This window comes from Apteryx mantelli, unplaced genomic scaffold (assembly GCF_036417845.1).
Source record: "Apteryx mantelli isolate bAptMan1 unplaced genomic scaffold, bAptMan1.hap1 HAP1_SCAFFOLD_40, whole genome shotgun sequence".
NCBI classification, from domain to species: Eukaryota; Metazoa; Chordata; class Aves; order Apterygiformes; family Apterygidae; genus Apteryx; species Apteryx mantelli.
In genome coordinates this window covers 2,400,140-2,414,697 of record NW_027118755.1, presented here as the reverse complement: position 1 = coordinate 2,414,697, position 14,558 = coordinate 2,400,140, and the positions used below count along the sequence as shown (strand labels likewise).

The 14,558-nt window shown below is 45.0% G+C and overlaps 1 protein-coding gene across 1 annotated transcript; it reads left to right on the top strand.

Moving 5' to 3' along the window:
• Nucleotides 1-287: 287 nt before the first annotated feature.
• On the top strand, nt 288-4,771 carry LOC136996459 (olfactory receptor 12D1-like). Its single transcript, XM_067317379.1, has 2 exons — nt 288-537; nt 3,801-4,771. Exons 1-2 carry the CDS (start codon nt 288-290, stop codon nt 4,769-4,771), a joined length of 1,221 nt encoding a protein of 406 aa, XP_067173480.1.
• Nucleotides 4,772-14,558: the final 9,787 nt, after the last annotated feature.

Genomic DNA, 14,558 nt, shown 5'->3' with positions numbered 1-14,558 from the left:
AGGAATGGGCCAACAGGAACCTTATGAAATGCAGCAAAGACAAACACAGAGTCCTGTGCCTGGAAAGGCAGCACCCCTTGCAACGGCACAGGCTGGGGACTTACTGACTGAGCAGCAGCTCTTTGAGGAAGGACCTGGAGATCCTAGTGGACAGCAAGCTTAACGAGAGCCAGCAGTGTGACAGGAAGTGAAGAAGGCCAACAGCACGCTGGGCTGTGTGAAGAGGGGCATAGCCAGTTGATCAAGGAAAGTGATTATTTCCCTTTATTCAACACCTGTTAGACCACATGAAGGATACTGTGCCCAGTTTTGACCCCCGATACAAGAAAGGCATTGATCAGCTGGAGCAAATTCAGCAGAGGGGCACTGAGATGGCCAGGGACCTGCAATACCTGTCCCATGGGCAGAGGCTGAGGCAACTAGGCTTGTTCATCCTGGAGAACAGGCAGCTTGAGTGGGGGGACCTGATAACAGTCATCCAGCGCTTTCAGGAAAGTCTTGAGAAGAACAGAGCCAGGCTTTCCACAGTGATGCATGGTGGGAGGATGATAGACAGTGGTCATAAGTTGAAACCAGAGGGGATCCAAATGGATACAAGGAGAAACTTTTTCAACGTGAGAACAGTCAGGTATTGGAACAAGTTTCTCAGAGAGGTTATGAAGTGTCCATCCTCAGAGGTTTCCAAGACCATCACTGATGTTCTTCATCTTCCCGTGTGAGTGCTTCAGCAAAGTGCTCTAAGTTCCTGGAAAGGCTGGCTTGGCTGAGGCCAGTGGTAAATGCAGCCATGCTCTGGAAGGAGACGATGGTTGGGATGCTAAGCACAGTGTGGATTTGCAACTTGAGGACAGCAGTAGTGGATCCTTTTGCTGCAAGACCCTAGAGTCCCAGGAGGCATCCACAGGGAGGCAGTACCTGATGGCATAGAGGTCATCACTGACGTCCCTGTAGCTGGACCTGGGTCTTTATATACACAAGCCTAGAAGGACGACTAGCCACTGCTCTGTGTGGAGAAGGAGGTGTAGGGCTTTTTCTTGGGCTGAAGCAAACATGTCAGCATGTGTCCTGCTTTGTGTGGGTCCTTTCTGCTAACCTTCCTCCCTCATTCCTCTCACACCACCTCCCTGCTTCCTAGGTCTGGGCCAGCCCTGTCTGTTCTTAGAAACCAGACTGCTTCAGTTTTCCTTACCAATGTTTGCTCTCTTTCATAATTTTCCTTCTTACTTTGGCTTCCTTCCCAACCTCTTGCTACACAACACAACAACGGCTTCTTCATTGACATGGTTCATCTGTAAATCCTACTAGTGACTTTTCTGCCTGACGCTACTCCTTTAATCACTCACTCTGTCTCTCTCTTTTCTCTTCTCTCTCTCCCCTCTAAGGACAAGAAAGGGCACAGAAGTCATGGGGAGGATTCTTGTGTGTAGTGAGAATACCTGCAGAAGATCTGGCGAGGAGTCAGTGACTGGCAGAGTGTGTGGCAGCAGGCCCAGCGTGTGGAACTACACACTGACCAAATTCCCATCAGGGCCAGGCATGCATATTCCATTTTGTCAACAACGTCTAGCTGCTTCCCGGGCAGGAGCTACTCAAGGTTAGCACGGCTGAGCTAAGGAAATAGTTCCAGTAGATTTAAGGGGCCTTTATGAACAATGAGTCAAGTTCCGCCTGGACGTCTGACTCCTGCGTCCGACCCATGCCTCCAGCAGCCTCCCATTGGCAACCCCTCCTCGCAGTTCCCAGGGCTCCCCATGCAGCTTGTAGTGTAAGTCCTTTATTAAACCTATCCTGTTTAACCCCTTATGAACCTTGAGTGTCTCTTTCCACCAGTATCCGACCCTCTCTTGCCTGCCTTGCGGTCACATTGTGATATCCAGGAAGCCTTAATGCAATCTCAGTGCATATGGATGCCCATATTAATGTAACAGCACAGATGACTCAGAAAATCAAGATGTCCATGGGAGCATTCACAGGTGACTGGCAGGATGGTATTCCAGGCACTGAGGTTTTGTTGCACTGTGCCATTGTGAGAATGGAAAAACTTCACCACGTGAAGATGCTCGCTTACAGACACTTATGTGCAGCAGGAGTCAGGGGCTGTAAACACCTTTGGCATCCTGAGGGTATTGATGGTTGTCAAGCTGAATTATACTCAGGTGCTAGGACCTCTGAAACAACACTGCATTCCTGCTTCTAGAGCTGATATGAGTTTCTGAATGATTCTAATAAATTCCTGTTTGTCTTCAAGCGTATCATATCCATTCGTACCACAGACTAGCAACAAGCGCCTGTATATAACTAAAATATTCACACATAAATGGTCTCATGTATGTTATCAGAGGTTGTATGCTAAAGTTTTGAAAGAGAAACTACAGAGAAATGCTTAGATATCACCAGAGTAATCCTAAAGCCTTTTTGTAGCCTTAATCATCTTAGCAACCCTGTGCACAGAACAGCACTGAGAACAAAGGCTCCAGTACAAGTGTTCAGGTAATGGACTGAGTCATGGGTATGAGATCTTATATCAGCTTCATCTCTGAAGCATACATATTCTGAAAACGCTCCCTGAATGTGTGTGTCTACCATTGCATTATCTGGTGCTATTTTAGGTATTTGAGGTCTTAAAAAAAAAAATCATCATAGTTTGTTATCTCCATCTTTAGAAGTTAAAAATACATAAATAAATAAATAAATAAAATAAGGTCTATAAAGGGGGCAAAAGATGTTAAGTCAGAGACAGAGGTCAACTGTGTAGTTGTATCAGGTCCAATGAAGCCATGATATCTCTTCAACCTATTATACCTGGGAATTTCAAAAAGATGTAACAAACTTGTTGGAAATTTTCCCTTTAAAACTGCTAGTCTTTCTGAGAAGTAGGTGTTGTAATCTTGCATATTTCAAAAAAATTTTTTTTGATTCTACACCTTCCTCATGCTTATGAGAGCTTGCTGTACAAATAATCATTACCAATATTAACAGGATGTGGCTAGAAGAAGAGGAAAACTAACTGTTATTTTATCAGTGATCAGTTCAACTCCCCACAGCATCATTAGATTTCTGTGTCCCTGAGGTGCTATGCCTTGATGTTTTCTGAACTGAAGTCCCATAAGATTCAGAGGCTTGATCCCAAGAGGAGTTATCAGAGAGACAGAATTTTTCCTTTGCTGGAAATAAATGTGATTGTTTCAGTGGCAGAGAGTACTCTATAAAGGTTTTCTGACTCCACTGAACAGCTCTTCAGAATTAATCCTCTTTGAAAGCAGTGTATTATATGTGAGCCACTATACTACTATAGTTCTTTCAGCTTTGGGAGAGATACAGTTAATTCAGCTAGAAATTGGAATGAAGAAACCATATTAGAGGACCCTTCTTTGATTTAAAAAAGGAAAACCTGCAGGATTTCAGAGCAATCTTCATGTAAACATTAGGTAACCAACCTTCCTTCCTCCCTTCCTCCCTTCCTTCCTTCCTGCCTGCCTGTCTTTCTTCCTCATAATTTTCTTTTCTCGCTATTCTCAAACACGCCGTTCCTTTCAGTGAGCTGGTACACAGGTGGCAGTTCCAGCATCAGTATTGACCACATAGGTTACAACAGTTCCAGTATTTGTTGAAACAGCTGGTGTGGGAAATCAAGGAATTCTTTCATGTCCCTTTCCAGACTCAGTATCTGATCTCTTCCATTCATGAGGCAGCATCAGCTGATAATGCATCTTATGGAAGAGGACTCTGGGAAATGGATGCAGCAGCTCAGGACAGAAAGATAGGAAGTTGCTGCTAAGTTATTCTCTCTTTCCCTGCAGGGATGGATAACCAGACAGAGGTGAGGAAGTTCATCCTCCTTGGCCTGACCAGCCTTCCAGGGCTACAGAAATTCCTGTTCATGCTGTTCTTGCTGCTGTACCTGTCTACCCTGCTGGGGAATATGGCAATCATGATTGTAGTGGCATGTGAACCCCGGCTACACACCCCCATGTACTTTTTCCTCTGTAACCTCTCCTGCCTGGATATTTTCTTCTCCACAGTTACCGTGCCCAAGGTGCTGGATGGGTTCCTCTCGGGGCACCACGGCATTTCTTACACTGGCTGCCTAAGCCAGCTCCACTTCTCCTACTTGGTGGGAAGCAGCGAAGCTTTGCTTCTGGCTGTCATGGCCTATGACCGCTTTGTGGCCATCTGCAACCCCCTGCGCTACACCCTGATCATGAGCCCACGGGCCTGCCTGCAGCTGGCTATAGCCACTTGGACTACTGGCTTCCTTCATGCTCTGATGCACACAGTCATGACCTCCCGGCTCCATTTCTGTGGCCCCAACCACATCCAACACTACTTCTGTGACATCAAGCCCGTGGTGAGATTGGCCTGCAGTAGCAGCCAGCTCAACCTGACCCTTCTCAACATCGTCACAGGGACTAATGCGACAGGCCCCTTTGTCTTCATACTCTTTTCTTACCTATACATTTTTTCCTTCCTCCGACTAAAAGTCCAGTCCAAGGAGGGAAGGAGGAAAGCCTTCTCCACTTGCATCTCCCATCTCACAGTAGTGGCCTTATTCTATGTCCCTGTTATTTTTAATTATGTGCCACCTTCCTTAGGGAATTCACCCCGCTGGACAATGATATCCACCATTATGTATAATGTTGTCACGCCAGTCCTCAACCCTTTGATCTACACCCTGAGGAACGTGGAGGTGAAGCGTGTTCTAAAGAGAAGACTTTTCTCCAGAGAATTTCTAGCACAGAAAATGTTCTGCCTTGCAGCTTGTGTGGGGTAGTAGGCAATGGACAATGCAATGAGAGGAGCTTTTGGCTCAAGAATGTGTTGTGCAGAAATCTGCTTTTCCCTGTCAATGGCCTGAGTCCCTTCAGAAATACCCTACATACTGGATATGGTCTCATCTCTCCTATCTTGGGCATTAGCAGTGCTGAAAGATGAACATATGTTGGTGGAATAGCCATTCCCATTCATCTAGCTGGAAAAGAGAAGAAGCTCCAGAGAGTGATACTTCAATAAAAACACCTTTATTCGAGTGATTTACCTGCAAAGTCACTTGATTTTTCTTTTTCTTTTCTTTTTCTTTTCGGCAGCTGAATCCAACCCCCAGTCAGAGCTGTCAGGACAAGCTGACGCATGATTCATCTTATCCTAAAGCCGATAGACAGGGAGGGATTCATTTCTTTCCATGGGATTCAGTTGGCCACATACAGACATGCATGTCATGCCACTTGAAATACTCTAGGTATCTCAGCTGGTGTTTCTCTGCTGCTCCAGAAAGGCATAGGTCTCCCATAGGCGCTATACCAGATCTACCAGCCCTGTATGGATGTCAGATATCCTAGGGCCTCTGAGATGGTACTAGACACCTTTGCGTAGGCAACTTCATTTGCCAATAACTCACATAATACATTGTGTCTCTTAATATGGACGTTCTGTACAGCACGGCAACAATATGGGAGCAGGTTTTGCTCTCCACCAAACAATGCCTGCTGATCTCTTTTAGGGTCTCCCCTCTTCCTCTAGCCAGGAATTCCCTGGTAGCATTAACACTGGCTCAGAGTTGCAACACAGTTACAAGCTTCCTATGGGGAATGCCTCTATAACTTTACTGCCCAGCATTACTGAGAGTGTCATTTCCAAAGCTTGAAATACCACAACCTTGACAATGTAGCTTGGTCCATTTCACAAATTCCTCCTTCCTCCAATTCTGTAGACTTGGAAAGATAACTTTTGGAGAGGGATCTCACATTCTAAGACCATCTTGCCCTCTTCACATGTGACTGGAATCACTTTGATCACTGTTTTATCCAAAACTGATGGTCTCCCATGTTTGCTACACTCAGCTGCCCCCCACAGTCTCTTAGAATCTTTATCAATACCTTCCTTTAGCTCTACAGCTCAAATAATGCTATATTGGGAGTGGGTAATTCTATGCAGCCTACCAGCCTGCACATCTGGGATCAAACCAGCCGAGTGATCCCCAAGCCACTGTCTTTAGTATTTGGGTAGAACGTGGAATGACAGGTACAGGCAAGAAGATGTAACAAGCCTTTAGCTGCTGACTGAATACGCAGGTCAAGCCTGTGGAGGTACACCATGGTCCATGAGATAGATTGACTTTGTGATTGTTTAACCCTTCAAGATATTGACTTTCTGCAGTAGTTTTAATGGTGCCTTTCCAATCCACCTTAACCAGGACTCAAGTTTTTTCTTGCAGCTCGAGTCTTCATATCCCATTTGTGAGTGCTGTAAGATCTAGGTGGAGAGACAAGAGTGAGTGGATTGGGCCCAGAAACTGGAGTCAGACCTCAGGTGATAGTGGCTCTTGTGTCTGTGGTGCCAGTAACTGTGGCAAGAGAGGGTCCTAGCATCAGTCACCGGAGCAGGACCATGGGTTGTTGGGCCAGTGTATTCAAATATCAGCTACTGAGGGTGGCCAGGGTGAGTGGAGTGAGGGTCTCAGTGTCAGCAGCTGGAGTGGGGATCACAGGTCGTAGTGCCCGTGTACCTTGGCAATAGCTGCGGGGGGAGGGGGACAGAGTGCTTGTATTTTCCCTTAATCTGCTCTGTGTGTGTGTGTGTGTCTGTGTGTGTGTCTGTGTCTGTGTCTGTGTGTCTGGGATACACAGTCAGCGTCACTACTGGTTGAATTTGCAAAGAGGAGAGCAGCAGCTGTGCTTGGGCTGGAGAGGCCTCCCCTCGGTGCACCAGGTTGGGCTCCAGTGCCCAGACAGGAATCCTTGGGTCCCGGAGCCCGCTGGAGGCAGCATCTTTATAACATCCCGCAACAAAATTACAATTTTGTAAGGGGGTGGGGCACAGAAAGTTGACTTGTGCATTGGAGATACCATTATGTCAATCAGATACCATTATGTCAATATCTAAAGAAACACATGGCCAAGACACAGTTACTAGTTGAAGCAGCGTTGTTCACTCATGCAAGCTTCATAATAAAATCCTTTGCCTATTTGCTAATCCGAATCACAAAGACCTTGGCAAGAGGCAATAAGATTTTGCACCCGGTAGAAAACTAAAAAATATAATTCTGAGTCAAAAACATTGATTTTTTTCTTCTCCGCTCAGGAAACTGGCCAGCGTCTTGGGCATGACAGTGGAACATTGGCAGATTTCCCAAGTGGAAGTACATGGGTTATGAAAGTGCAAATCAGCCACAAACAGCACAATGATGAGGATGTTCTCAGACATGGTCACAATGTAAATCATGAGGAAGACTAGAAAGAGCAGTATTGACATTTGTAAAGGTTTCCAAATGCCAGTAGGATGATTTTCCTGACCTGGTTTTAATGTCCTCATTCATTTTTTTGTCACGAATTGCACCTAGAAAAATGAATAACAGATTAAAAGTCAGGTAAAAAGCATTAATGGGAGTAATTCTACATGTATTCTGTGTTTGAAACACACTGTAGTGTGTTTCATTCAGTGAAGAACAAAACTAAAGAGGACTCATTTTAAAAGAGGTATTTGATGGGGGTGATGGAAGAGTGTGAATTGTCCTCAAGGTGTTTCTCCTTTTGCACTTACTGCAGGAAGGGTTTTTATGATTTAGGTTCAGAAGAGCAGACCCTCACTCCAGCAGGAGTCAGGAGACTGACTCCTAAAGGATCCATCTCCCTTACCTTCAGACATCTCCAGTACGGACATCCACAGCTGGTGTTGTTGTTTCAGGTTCATTTTACAAATGAAAGAGGACTTGCCGCCTGCCTAGACACACTTTTCTTGTGACACCTGAGATGCCATACACTATCTCCAGGTGCTGGTAAGTACAACACAAGGCAGACCCTTGGCTTGTGGAGCAGAAAGTGGAGGTCAGACAGAAAACCTGGGGGCCTCCCTGATGGTAAAAGATTCCTATGTGTGGACAAATAAATTGTACTGCATGTACTGTAACAGGAGCTTTGGAGGGATAGCTCACATGTGCACACATATCCTGTAGACACATAAATGCAGATAGGTGAACCTGGTTGTAAAGCCCACCGCTACCTCAGGAGATGAATCACACCTGAGATATGACCAATTCTATCCATTACCTGCACAAAGGCAATGCAAGTTTTGGTATAGATATCTATACGTTAGAAATCTGATTTTGGGTGGATGAATCTCCCATCTACTACTGGAGAAAATAAATACCTTCTTCTTTTTGAGCATTTAGCTACCATGTAATTTACATTACAGCAGTGTTAACACTTTGGTGTTCTACACACAAAATAGTAGAAGAGGATGTTATTGATTCAAAGCATTTGCAATCTTGGAATCATAGAATAATTGGAAGAGACCCCCAGAAGTCATCTAGTCTAAACCCCTCCTCAAAGCAGGTCTAAGAAGATGAAATTGTTAGGGATTTGTCTGGTTAAGTCTTGAACACCTCCGAGGATGGAGGTTCCATGACCTTTCTGGGGAACTTCTTCCAGTACTTGACCACCCTCATTGTAAATAATAATAACAATTATAACAAATTAAATAAAAACATATATCTAATAAGAATTTCCCATGTTCCAACTTGTGTCCCTTACCTCTTGTACTATCACTGTGCACATCTGAGAGGAGCCTGGCTTTGTCTTCTCTGTATCTGCTGATCAGGTAGTTGTAGAGAGGAAAAAAGGTGTCGCATTAGCCTTCTCCTCCTAAGGCTGACCAAGCCCAGTTTCCTCACCATCTCCTTGTACATCATGTGCTCAAGTCCCCTGAGCATCTTGAGAGCCTCCACTGGACTTGCTCCAGTATGTCAATGTCCTTCATGTACTGGGGAGTCCAAAACTGGACACAATGCTCTAGAGGTATCCTCACAAGTACTAAAGAGAGGGTAAGGATCACTTCCCTCTGGGCCTGCTGGCTGCACTCTTACTAATACACCCAAGGTGTGGTTGGCCTTCTTTTGCTGCAGTGACACACTGCAGACTTGTTTTCAAGCTCTTGTTTTTCAGAATCCCCAGATCTTTCTCTGCAGACCTGCTTGCTAGATAGTTGGACACAGCCTGCACTGTTGCATGGTGTTATTCCACCCAGCTTTGAGCCATAGTATTTGCTTTTCCTTCATTTCAGGAGGTTCCTGTTAGCCCATTTCTCCAGCCTGTCAAGGCCCTCTGAATAGCAGCCATGCCCTCCAGTGTATCAGGTCCAACAAAGCATCTCTCCTAGTCAGGTCATCACTCACCTTCACCAAGAAATTATCTTCTGTGAATTCCAGAAATCTGCTCAGTTCCTTGTGCCCAGCTGTGCTGCCCTTCCAGCAGATATCAGGGAGGGGGGTTTGAATCACCCGTGAGTATACCAGGGGCTGTGACTGTGAGGCTTTCTCCTGCTGTAGTGATGAGCAAGCAAAGAGTTAACAGGACTGAATAAGTTTGTCAACTGATATGTGCAAGGAGTGATATGTGCAAGGCTGCGGAATAGAATAATAGACAGGACTAAAGAAGTGTGCCACCTGATAAGTCTGGGGAATCAAAACTGCAGGGACCCCCAGGGAGGGAAGAAACGATATGGAGGTATTGTGGTCTTGCCTCGCTAGCTGGGTCTTTCCAAGCAGAAAAACAAACAGTCCAGTGATTGTGGAACTTGCTAAAAGTCAGCAAAAGCAGTGTTTGCCCAGAGCCCCAGCCATGTAAAAAGAGACTTGGAAGCTAAGAGAGTTTGAGCAGGGGATGGGAACGTGACCTGATCATCCTCTCCAGCTGCACCGTGAGTGTCCCCCCCCCTCCCCTTTTCTTGGGACACTGGGTTAAGGTAACTCCTGGAGGTTGAGAGTCCTCTCACTAGGAGACTGAATAAGCTAGCTTTCAAGTTGGGATAAGCAGTGTTTCCAATTAATGGCACAGTAACTGATGGTTTGGCGTTATCCTTTCTAAATTAGTAATCGCATTATTTTAATGGATGTAACTAATCCAAGAGGTTGTGTGAGGAAGTAAACATATTTTTTATTATGCTACTGTCTCAGTTGTTACTGTTGAACCTTCATAGTGTGACATATAGGATTATGTTATGACCGTGTCTCCCACCACAGCACCTATGTGAGTTGGTCCAGAGTTTCCCACATCCCTGGCTCTGCATTCTATGAGCAGTTTCCTGGCTGCCTGGCTGCCATGGACTTGACTGATGCCAAGAGCCCTGCAACACTCCCCTGGAAGACAAAAAACAAGGAGCATAATTGCACGCTAACTGGGCCAAGTATGACACCTACAGACCATGGCTCTGTTCTCACCACACACAGCCTCAGAACCAAGATCTCTGCACCACCAGAGCTCTGCCAAGCCCCACAGCCTGCCGCCCTGAATCACCCAGGCCACAGGACTGTAACTCTGCCTCTGCCTCAGTCTCTGCCCTCCACCCTCCAAAACACTATGAGTGACTTTACAGATGTCTTTGAGAAGAAAGGAGAAGAAATGCTACCATATGACCTATGACACATATGACTACCACGTTGACCTGATCCCAAGAAAGGAGATGCCTTGCCACCCTGAATTAGCAGCCCTCAAAGAATTCCTCAAGGATAATCTGGCACAGTGGTTTATCTACCACTCATCCTGGCTCCTCATGCAGGAGGAGGGGAGGAAGACCACAGCCCTGTATAGATTACAAGAGGCTTAACAATATCATGGCGAAGAACTGGCACCCCCTGCTCCTCACCCCGGAGCTATTAACAATCCTCAGAGGTCTCTGCTTGCTTTTGAATTTCGTTCAGTTTCTGCCAGTTAGCAGCTGCTCAGGTCTCATGCCATCTAGGGTCAGGAAAAGTGAGTGGCCTTTTCTAATCATTCCATAGGTAAAGCCTATTCAATCAGTGTATCTGCTGCTAAGTCTTCATCGTTCTGACTACAGCAATTAATGTGATAATGCAGCTTGAGCAAATGGCCCAGACCAGCTGAGCTGTGGTTCAGTCTCAGGATATGGGAAGCAATACACACACTCCTAAACTTGTAAATTACACATCTACAGTTTAATTATTAAAAAATTGCTGCTATGTAACTTGAATGACTACCACAATATAAGCTCTTTATAAGATACACTCAATATATGGCAGTAACTGCGAAGCTACAAACATTTATACATTCAACACGCAACAGTAGTTTGACGGTACTGATCAGCCTGTTCCTACTGTCTATGTACTAAAAGCATATGACCTGAGAGTATTCCCACATTGCAGCTTTCTGGCATGAGTGTGGAAGCTCCACCACAATGTCTTGCTGCAGTTTGGAAGTCAACCAGGAGTGCTGAGCAACAGTCAACTACCTTCCAATCCTCTCCCACACAGATTTTGCAGCTGGAGGTTTTATTATCAGTGAGTCATTCTGGAGCATTTGTTCCTTTGTCACAGGTGGGACGTCTCCAGCTGCAGCTACTCTGTTTCTGGCTGGCTGTCATTCTCACTGTGGCTCTTTTGGCCATTGCTGAGTGATAATGTTTCCACTTGTGCGCAAATCTCCAACCACAGGCAATATGCTCTTGCATGTACTGAAATTCAAGGTCCTCTCCCACAGCTTCCTGTGCTGAGCTTGGACCTGACTCATCACCTTGCCTGGTCTGATGATTCTTGGACTGCTGACAGAACCCAGTGCTATCCCCAGCCGAGACCTGCTTGGGTGCTGTGGGTCTGTGCCCTCTTGGTGCAGGTGCTGCCCATGCTATGGCCACCCTGCGCTCCCAGTTCACCTTTGCTTGTGGAGCAGCCCCACTTGCTGCTTTCTGACATCTTCTTAGAAAAGAGCCCGTGACTTTAGTAACTCTCCCAAGCAGTCACTCAGGTGTTGGAGGGACTGTCACAGGATGTGTGCCTGTGTCTGTAAGAACTTGAATATCTCAGTAATGGTCTCTGTGCTTCAGTTTAACAGCCCCAGTTTGCGAGAGTCGAGAGGAATTGTTCTGAGTGATTGCACTTAGGCTGAAACAAGAACTTATGCATTTGGAAAGGAACACAGGACTGCAACTCTAAAAGAAAGAGAGCCAAGATTTTTCTTATGCTTCTCTATGGGGGGAAGTCTGGCTTTATTACTTGGGAGAAGAATATCTGGCTGAATTCACTACTCGTAACACCATTTACACAACATCTGGAGTTTGCATTGCTACAGTCTGGCCTGAAGGCTCTGTATTGACAGTCTCTTAATCCAGGTCAACAATTGCTCACTGCATAAAAAGTAACAAACAGAAGAGACTCCAGAACTCCAAAGCAGGGCGGAATTAGTAGGAGTACTGAATTATTTTTCATGCTCTTCCCAGAGAAGTCTCATATGTAGCTAGATGCATTTGTAGAGAGAATTTCAAATATTCTTTGGGTGCTGTTTTCACAGGTATTTTTATAAAGGAAAACTGATGCAGTGTATTTTTTCAATTTTACTATTCCTCCTGTCAGCCCAAAGTAATTCAGCCTAACACCACCAACAAGATTGCAAATATCCCACTTTATTAATAGAATACTGATTCTTAGCTGGTTTCATAATAAATGTATCACCGACTTTGATCTTCTAGTGAACACAGGGCTGAATTCAACTTGTATTGCAAATCAAGCAGGTTTTTCAAGAAGAATATTCAGTCCTGTCATTTGGGTTTCTTTATTATTATTAATAACAATAATAATAATAATTTTCTTGTGCCATTTCTCAGTGATGGATTATCCATCGCTGCCTTTTGTAAACTACTGCAGCTGACAATTATTCTATTGAAAATACTCTGTAACCACTGCTGCCTCACTGACCAGGTAAATACCTTTGCTACATCAAAAAGGCTCCTGGTCTCCCTGAAGGCAATTAGAGGCTTTGATCAACCTATTCCTATACTTTTTTCTTGGTAAATAAATAAATAAAGAAATGAATGAATAAATAAATGAAAATAACTAGATTGATTTCCTTAACTCTTACTAGCAGGTATGTCCTATCAAAAAGGAAAGCTTACTATAAGAAATGTAACTCTTTATTTTATAACTTCGGGCTTTTATGTGGAAAAGAGTAAGGTTTCTTATGTAGTAGGCTACAAAACAACACTGACAACTAAACCTTGCTCCCGAATTAATAGCCTTTGCTATAGAGTTATGGAGTTCACTAACACAAGACAGCTCTAGGACCAAAAATGTAGCAGGGTTCCAAGAAGGACTCAGCATGTGCAGGGTAAAGGAAAGTAAAAAGGCTGGGCTTTAAGAGCCAATATAAATGTGCTGGTTACTTCAGCTAATGATCTTAGTGTCTTTTCACAGTTAGTGAGTCTATAGTGAGGTATAAATTGTGAGGCATAAATCCCACTCAGTAGGTCTCTCCATCCCTTTATTTTCTAATTTCTGTAGCAATATGGGAGGATCAAAACAGATCTCAAGTACTAACACCCTCACCCCATCCCCTGAAAAAAGAAAAAAAAAAAAAGAAAGAAAAAAGAAAAGATGTTTCTGTGAAAAATTTCCTTCCCTCTGTCATGACCAAAAGCATGGCAGAAATGACACTGAAGCAGACCACAGTGAGAGAGTTCATCCTTTGGGGACTGCCCTCCAGCTTAGAGGCACAAATGACCCTCTCTGTGGTGTTTCTGCCCCTCCACCTCATGACTCTGCCTGGCAACCTCCTTATATTGCTGTCCGTTGATCACGACTGATACTTTCTCATAGCCACATGCCTCTTCCTCAGCAACCCTTTTTTCCTCCAGATCCACCATTCATCTGTTACAGAGCCTGAAATGTTGGGTGACCTCTTCTGTGCAGAGAAGATCATCTCTTTGGAAGGATGTGTGTCCCAGATGTTCTTCCTTCATCTCTGTCTGTACAGAGATCTGCCTCCTCATTGCAACAGCCTATGACTGCTGCAGGGCCATCTGCAACCCCATGCACTAGCATCTCACACTCATGCGAGAGTACGCCTACAGCTGGCTGGGGCTGTGTGCGTGGGGACAGGGATCCCCTGTGGCCTGACTGGAATTATGATCAAACTGCCCTACTTCACAGAATTTGACAGCTTGGTCTGTGATGTGCTGCCAGTGATCAAGGCGGCTTGCACGAATGCCTACATTATTGAGATGCTGAAAATCTCCAGCTCTGGGCTCATCTAGGCTTGCTTCATGGTCCCACTGGCCTCTTATGGCATCCTCCTAGTCTTGCTACAGAAACATCTGTGCAAAGGTGTGCACAAGGCCCTCAGTGCTTCTGCCATCGGGCTCATGGTTGTAATGCTCTTCCTGGGACACTGCATCTTCATTTACTCCTGCCCTTGCACCAGCTTCGCTGAGGACACTGTGATATCAGTCTTCTTAACACAGCCATCACCTCCTGCTAAATCCCATAATCTGCATCCTGGGAAGTGAGTACATGAGGTGGGCACTCCGCAAGCTAATTGGGAGAAAAGTAGCCACAGAGGAGAAATAAAAGCTAGAGCAAAAGCAGCTGCACTTTCCAGGGTCAGCTGCTGGTTTTTTTCAGCTTTATCAGCAATAGTTGAATTTGATTGTGACAAATCAGCTTCTAACCTCTTTCTGTGCAGATAGTCCTGGTACCTCACTTTGTAACTTTTAGGCCATGCTTATCAGACTGAGTTTGAACTCTCTTGCCTCACCGAGAAACATAAAATAAAGGGGTTTCT

Bases quoted from the DNA above. Each gene is read 5' to 3' on its own strand.
- LOC136996459 (XM_067317379.1), top strand. From the start codon at position 288: ATGAAGGATACTGTGCCCAGTTTTGACCCCCGATACAAGAAAGGCATT. The intron at 538-3,800 runs GTGGGAGGATGA...CTTTCCCTGCAG, and splicing joins GCTTTCCACAGTGATGCATG to GGATGGATAACCAGACAGAG.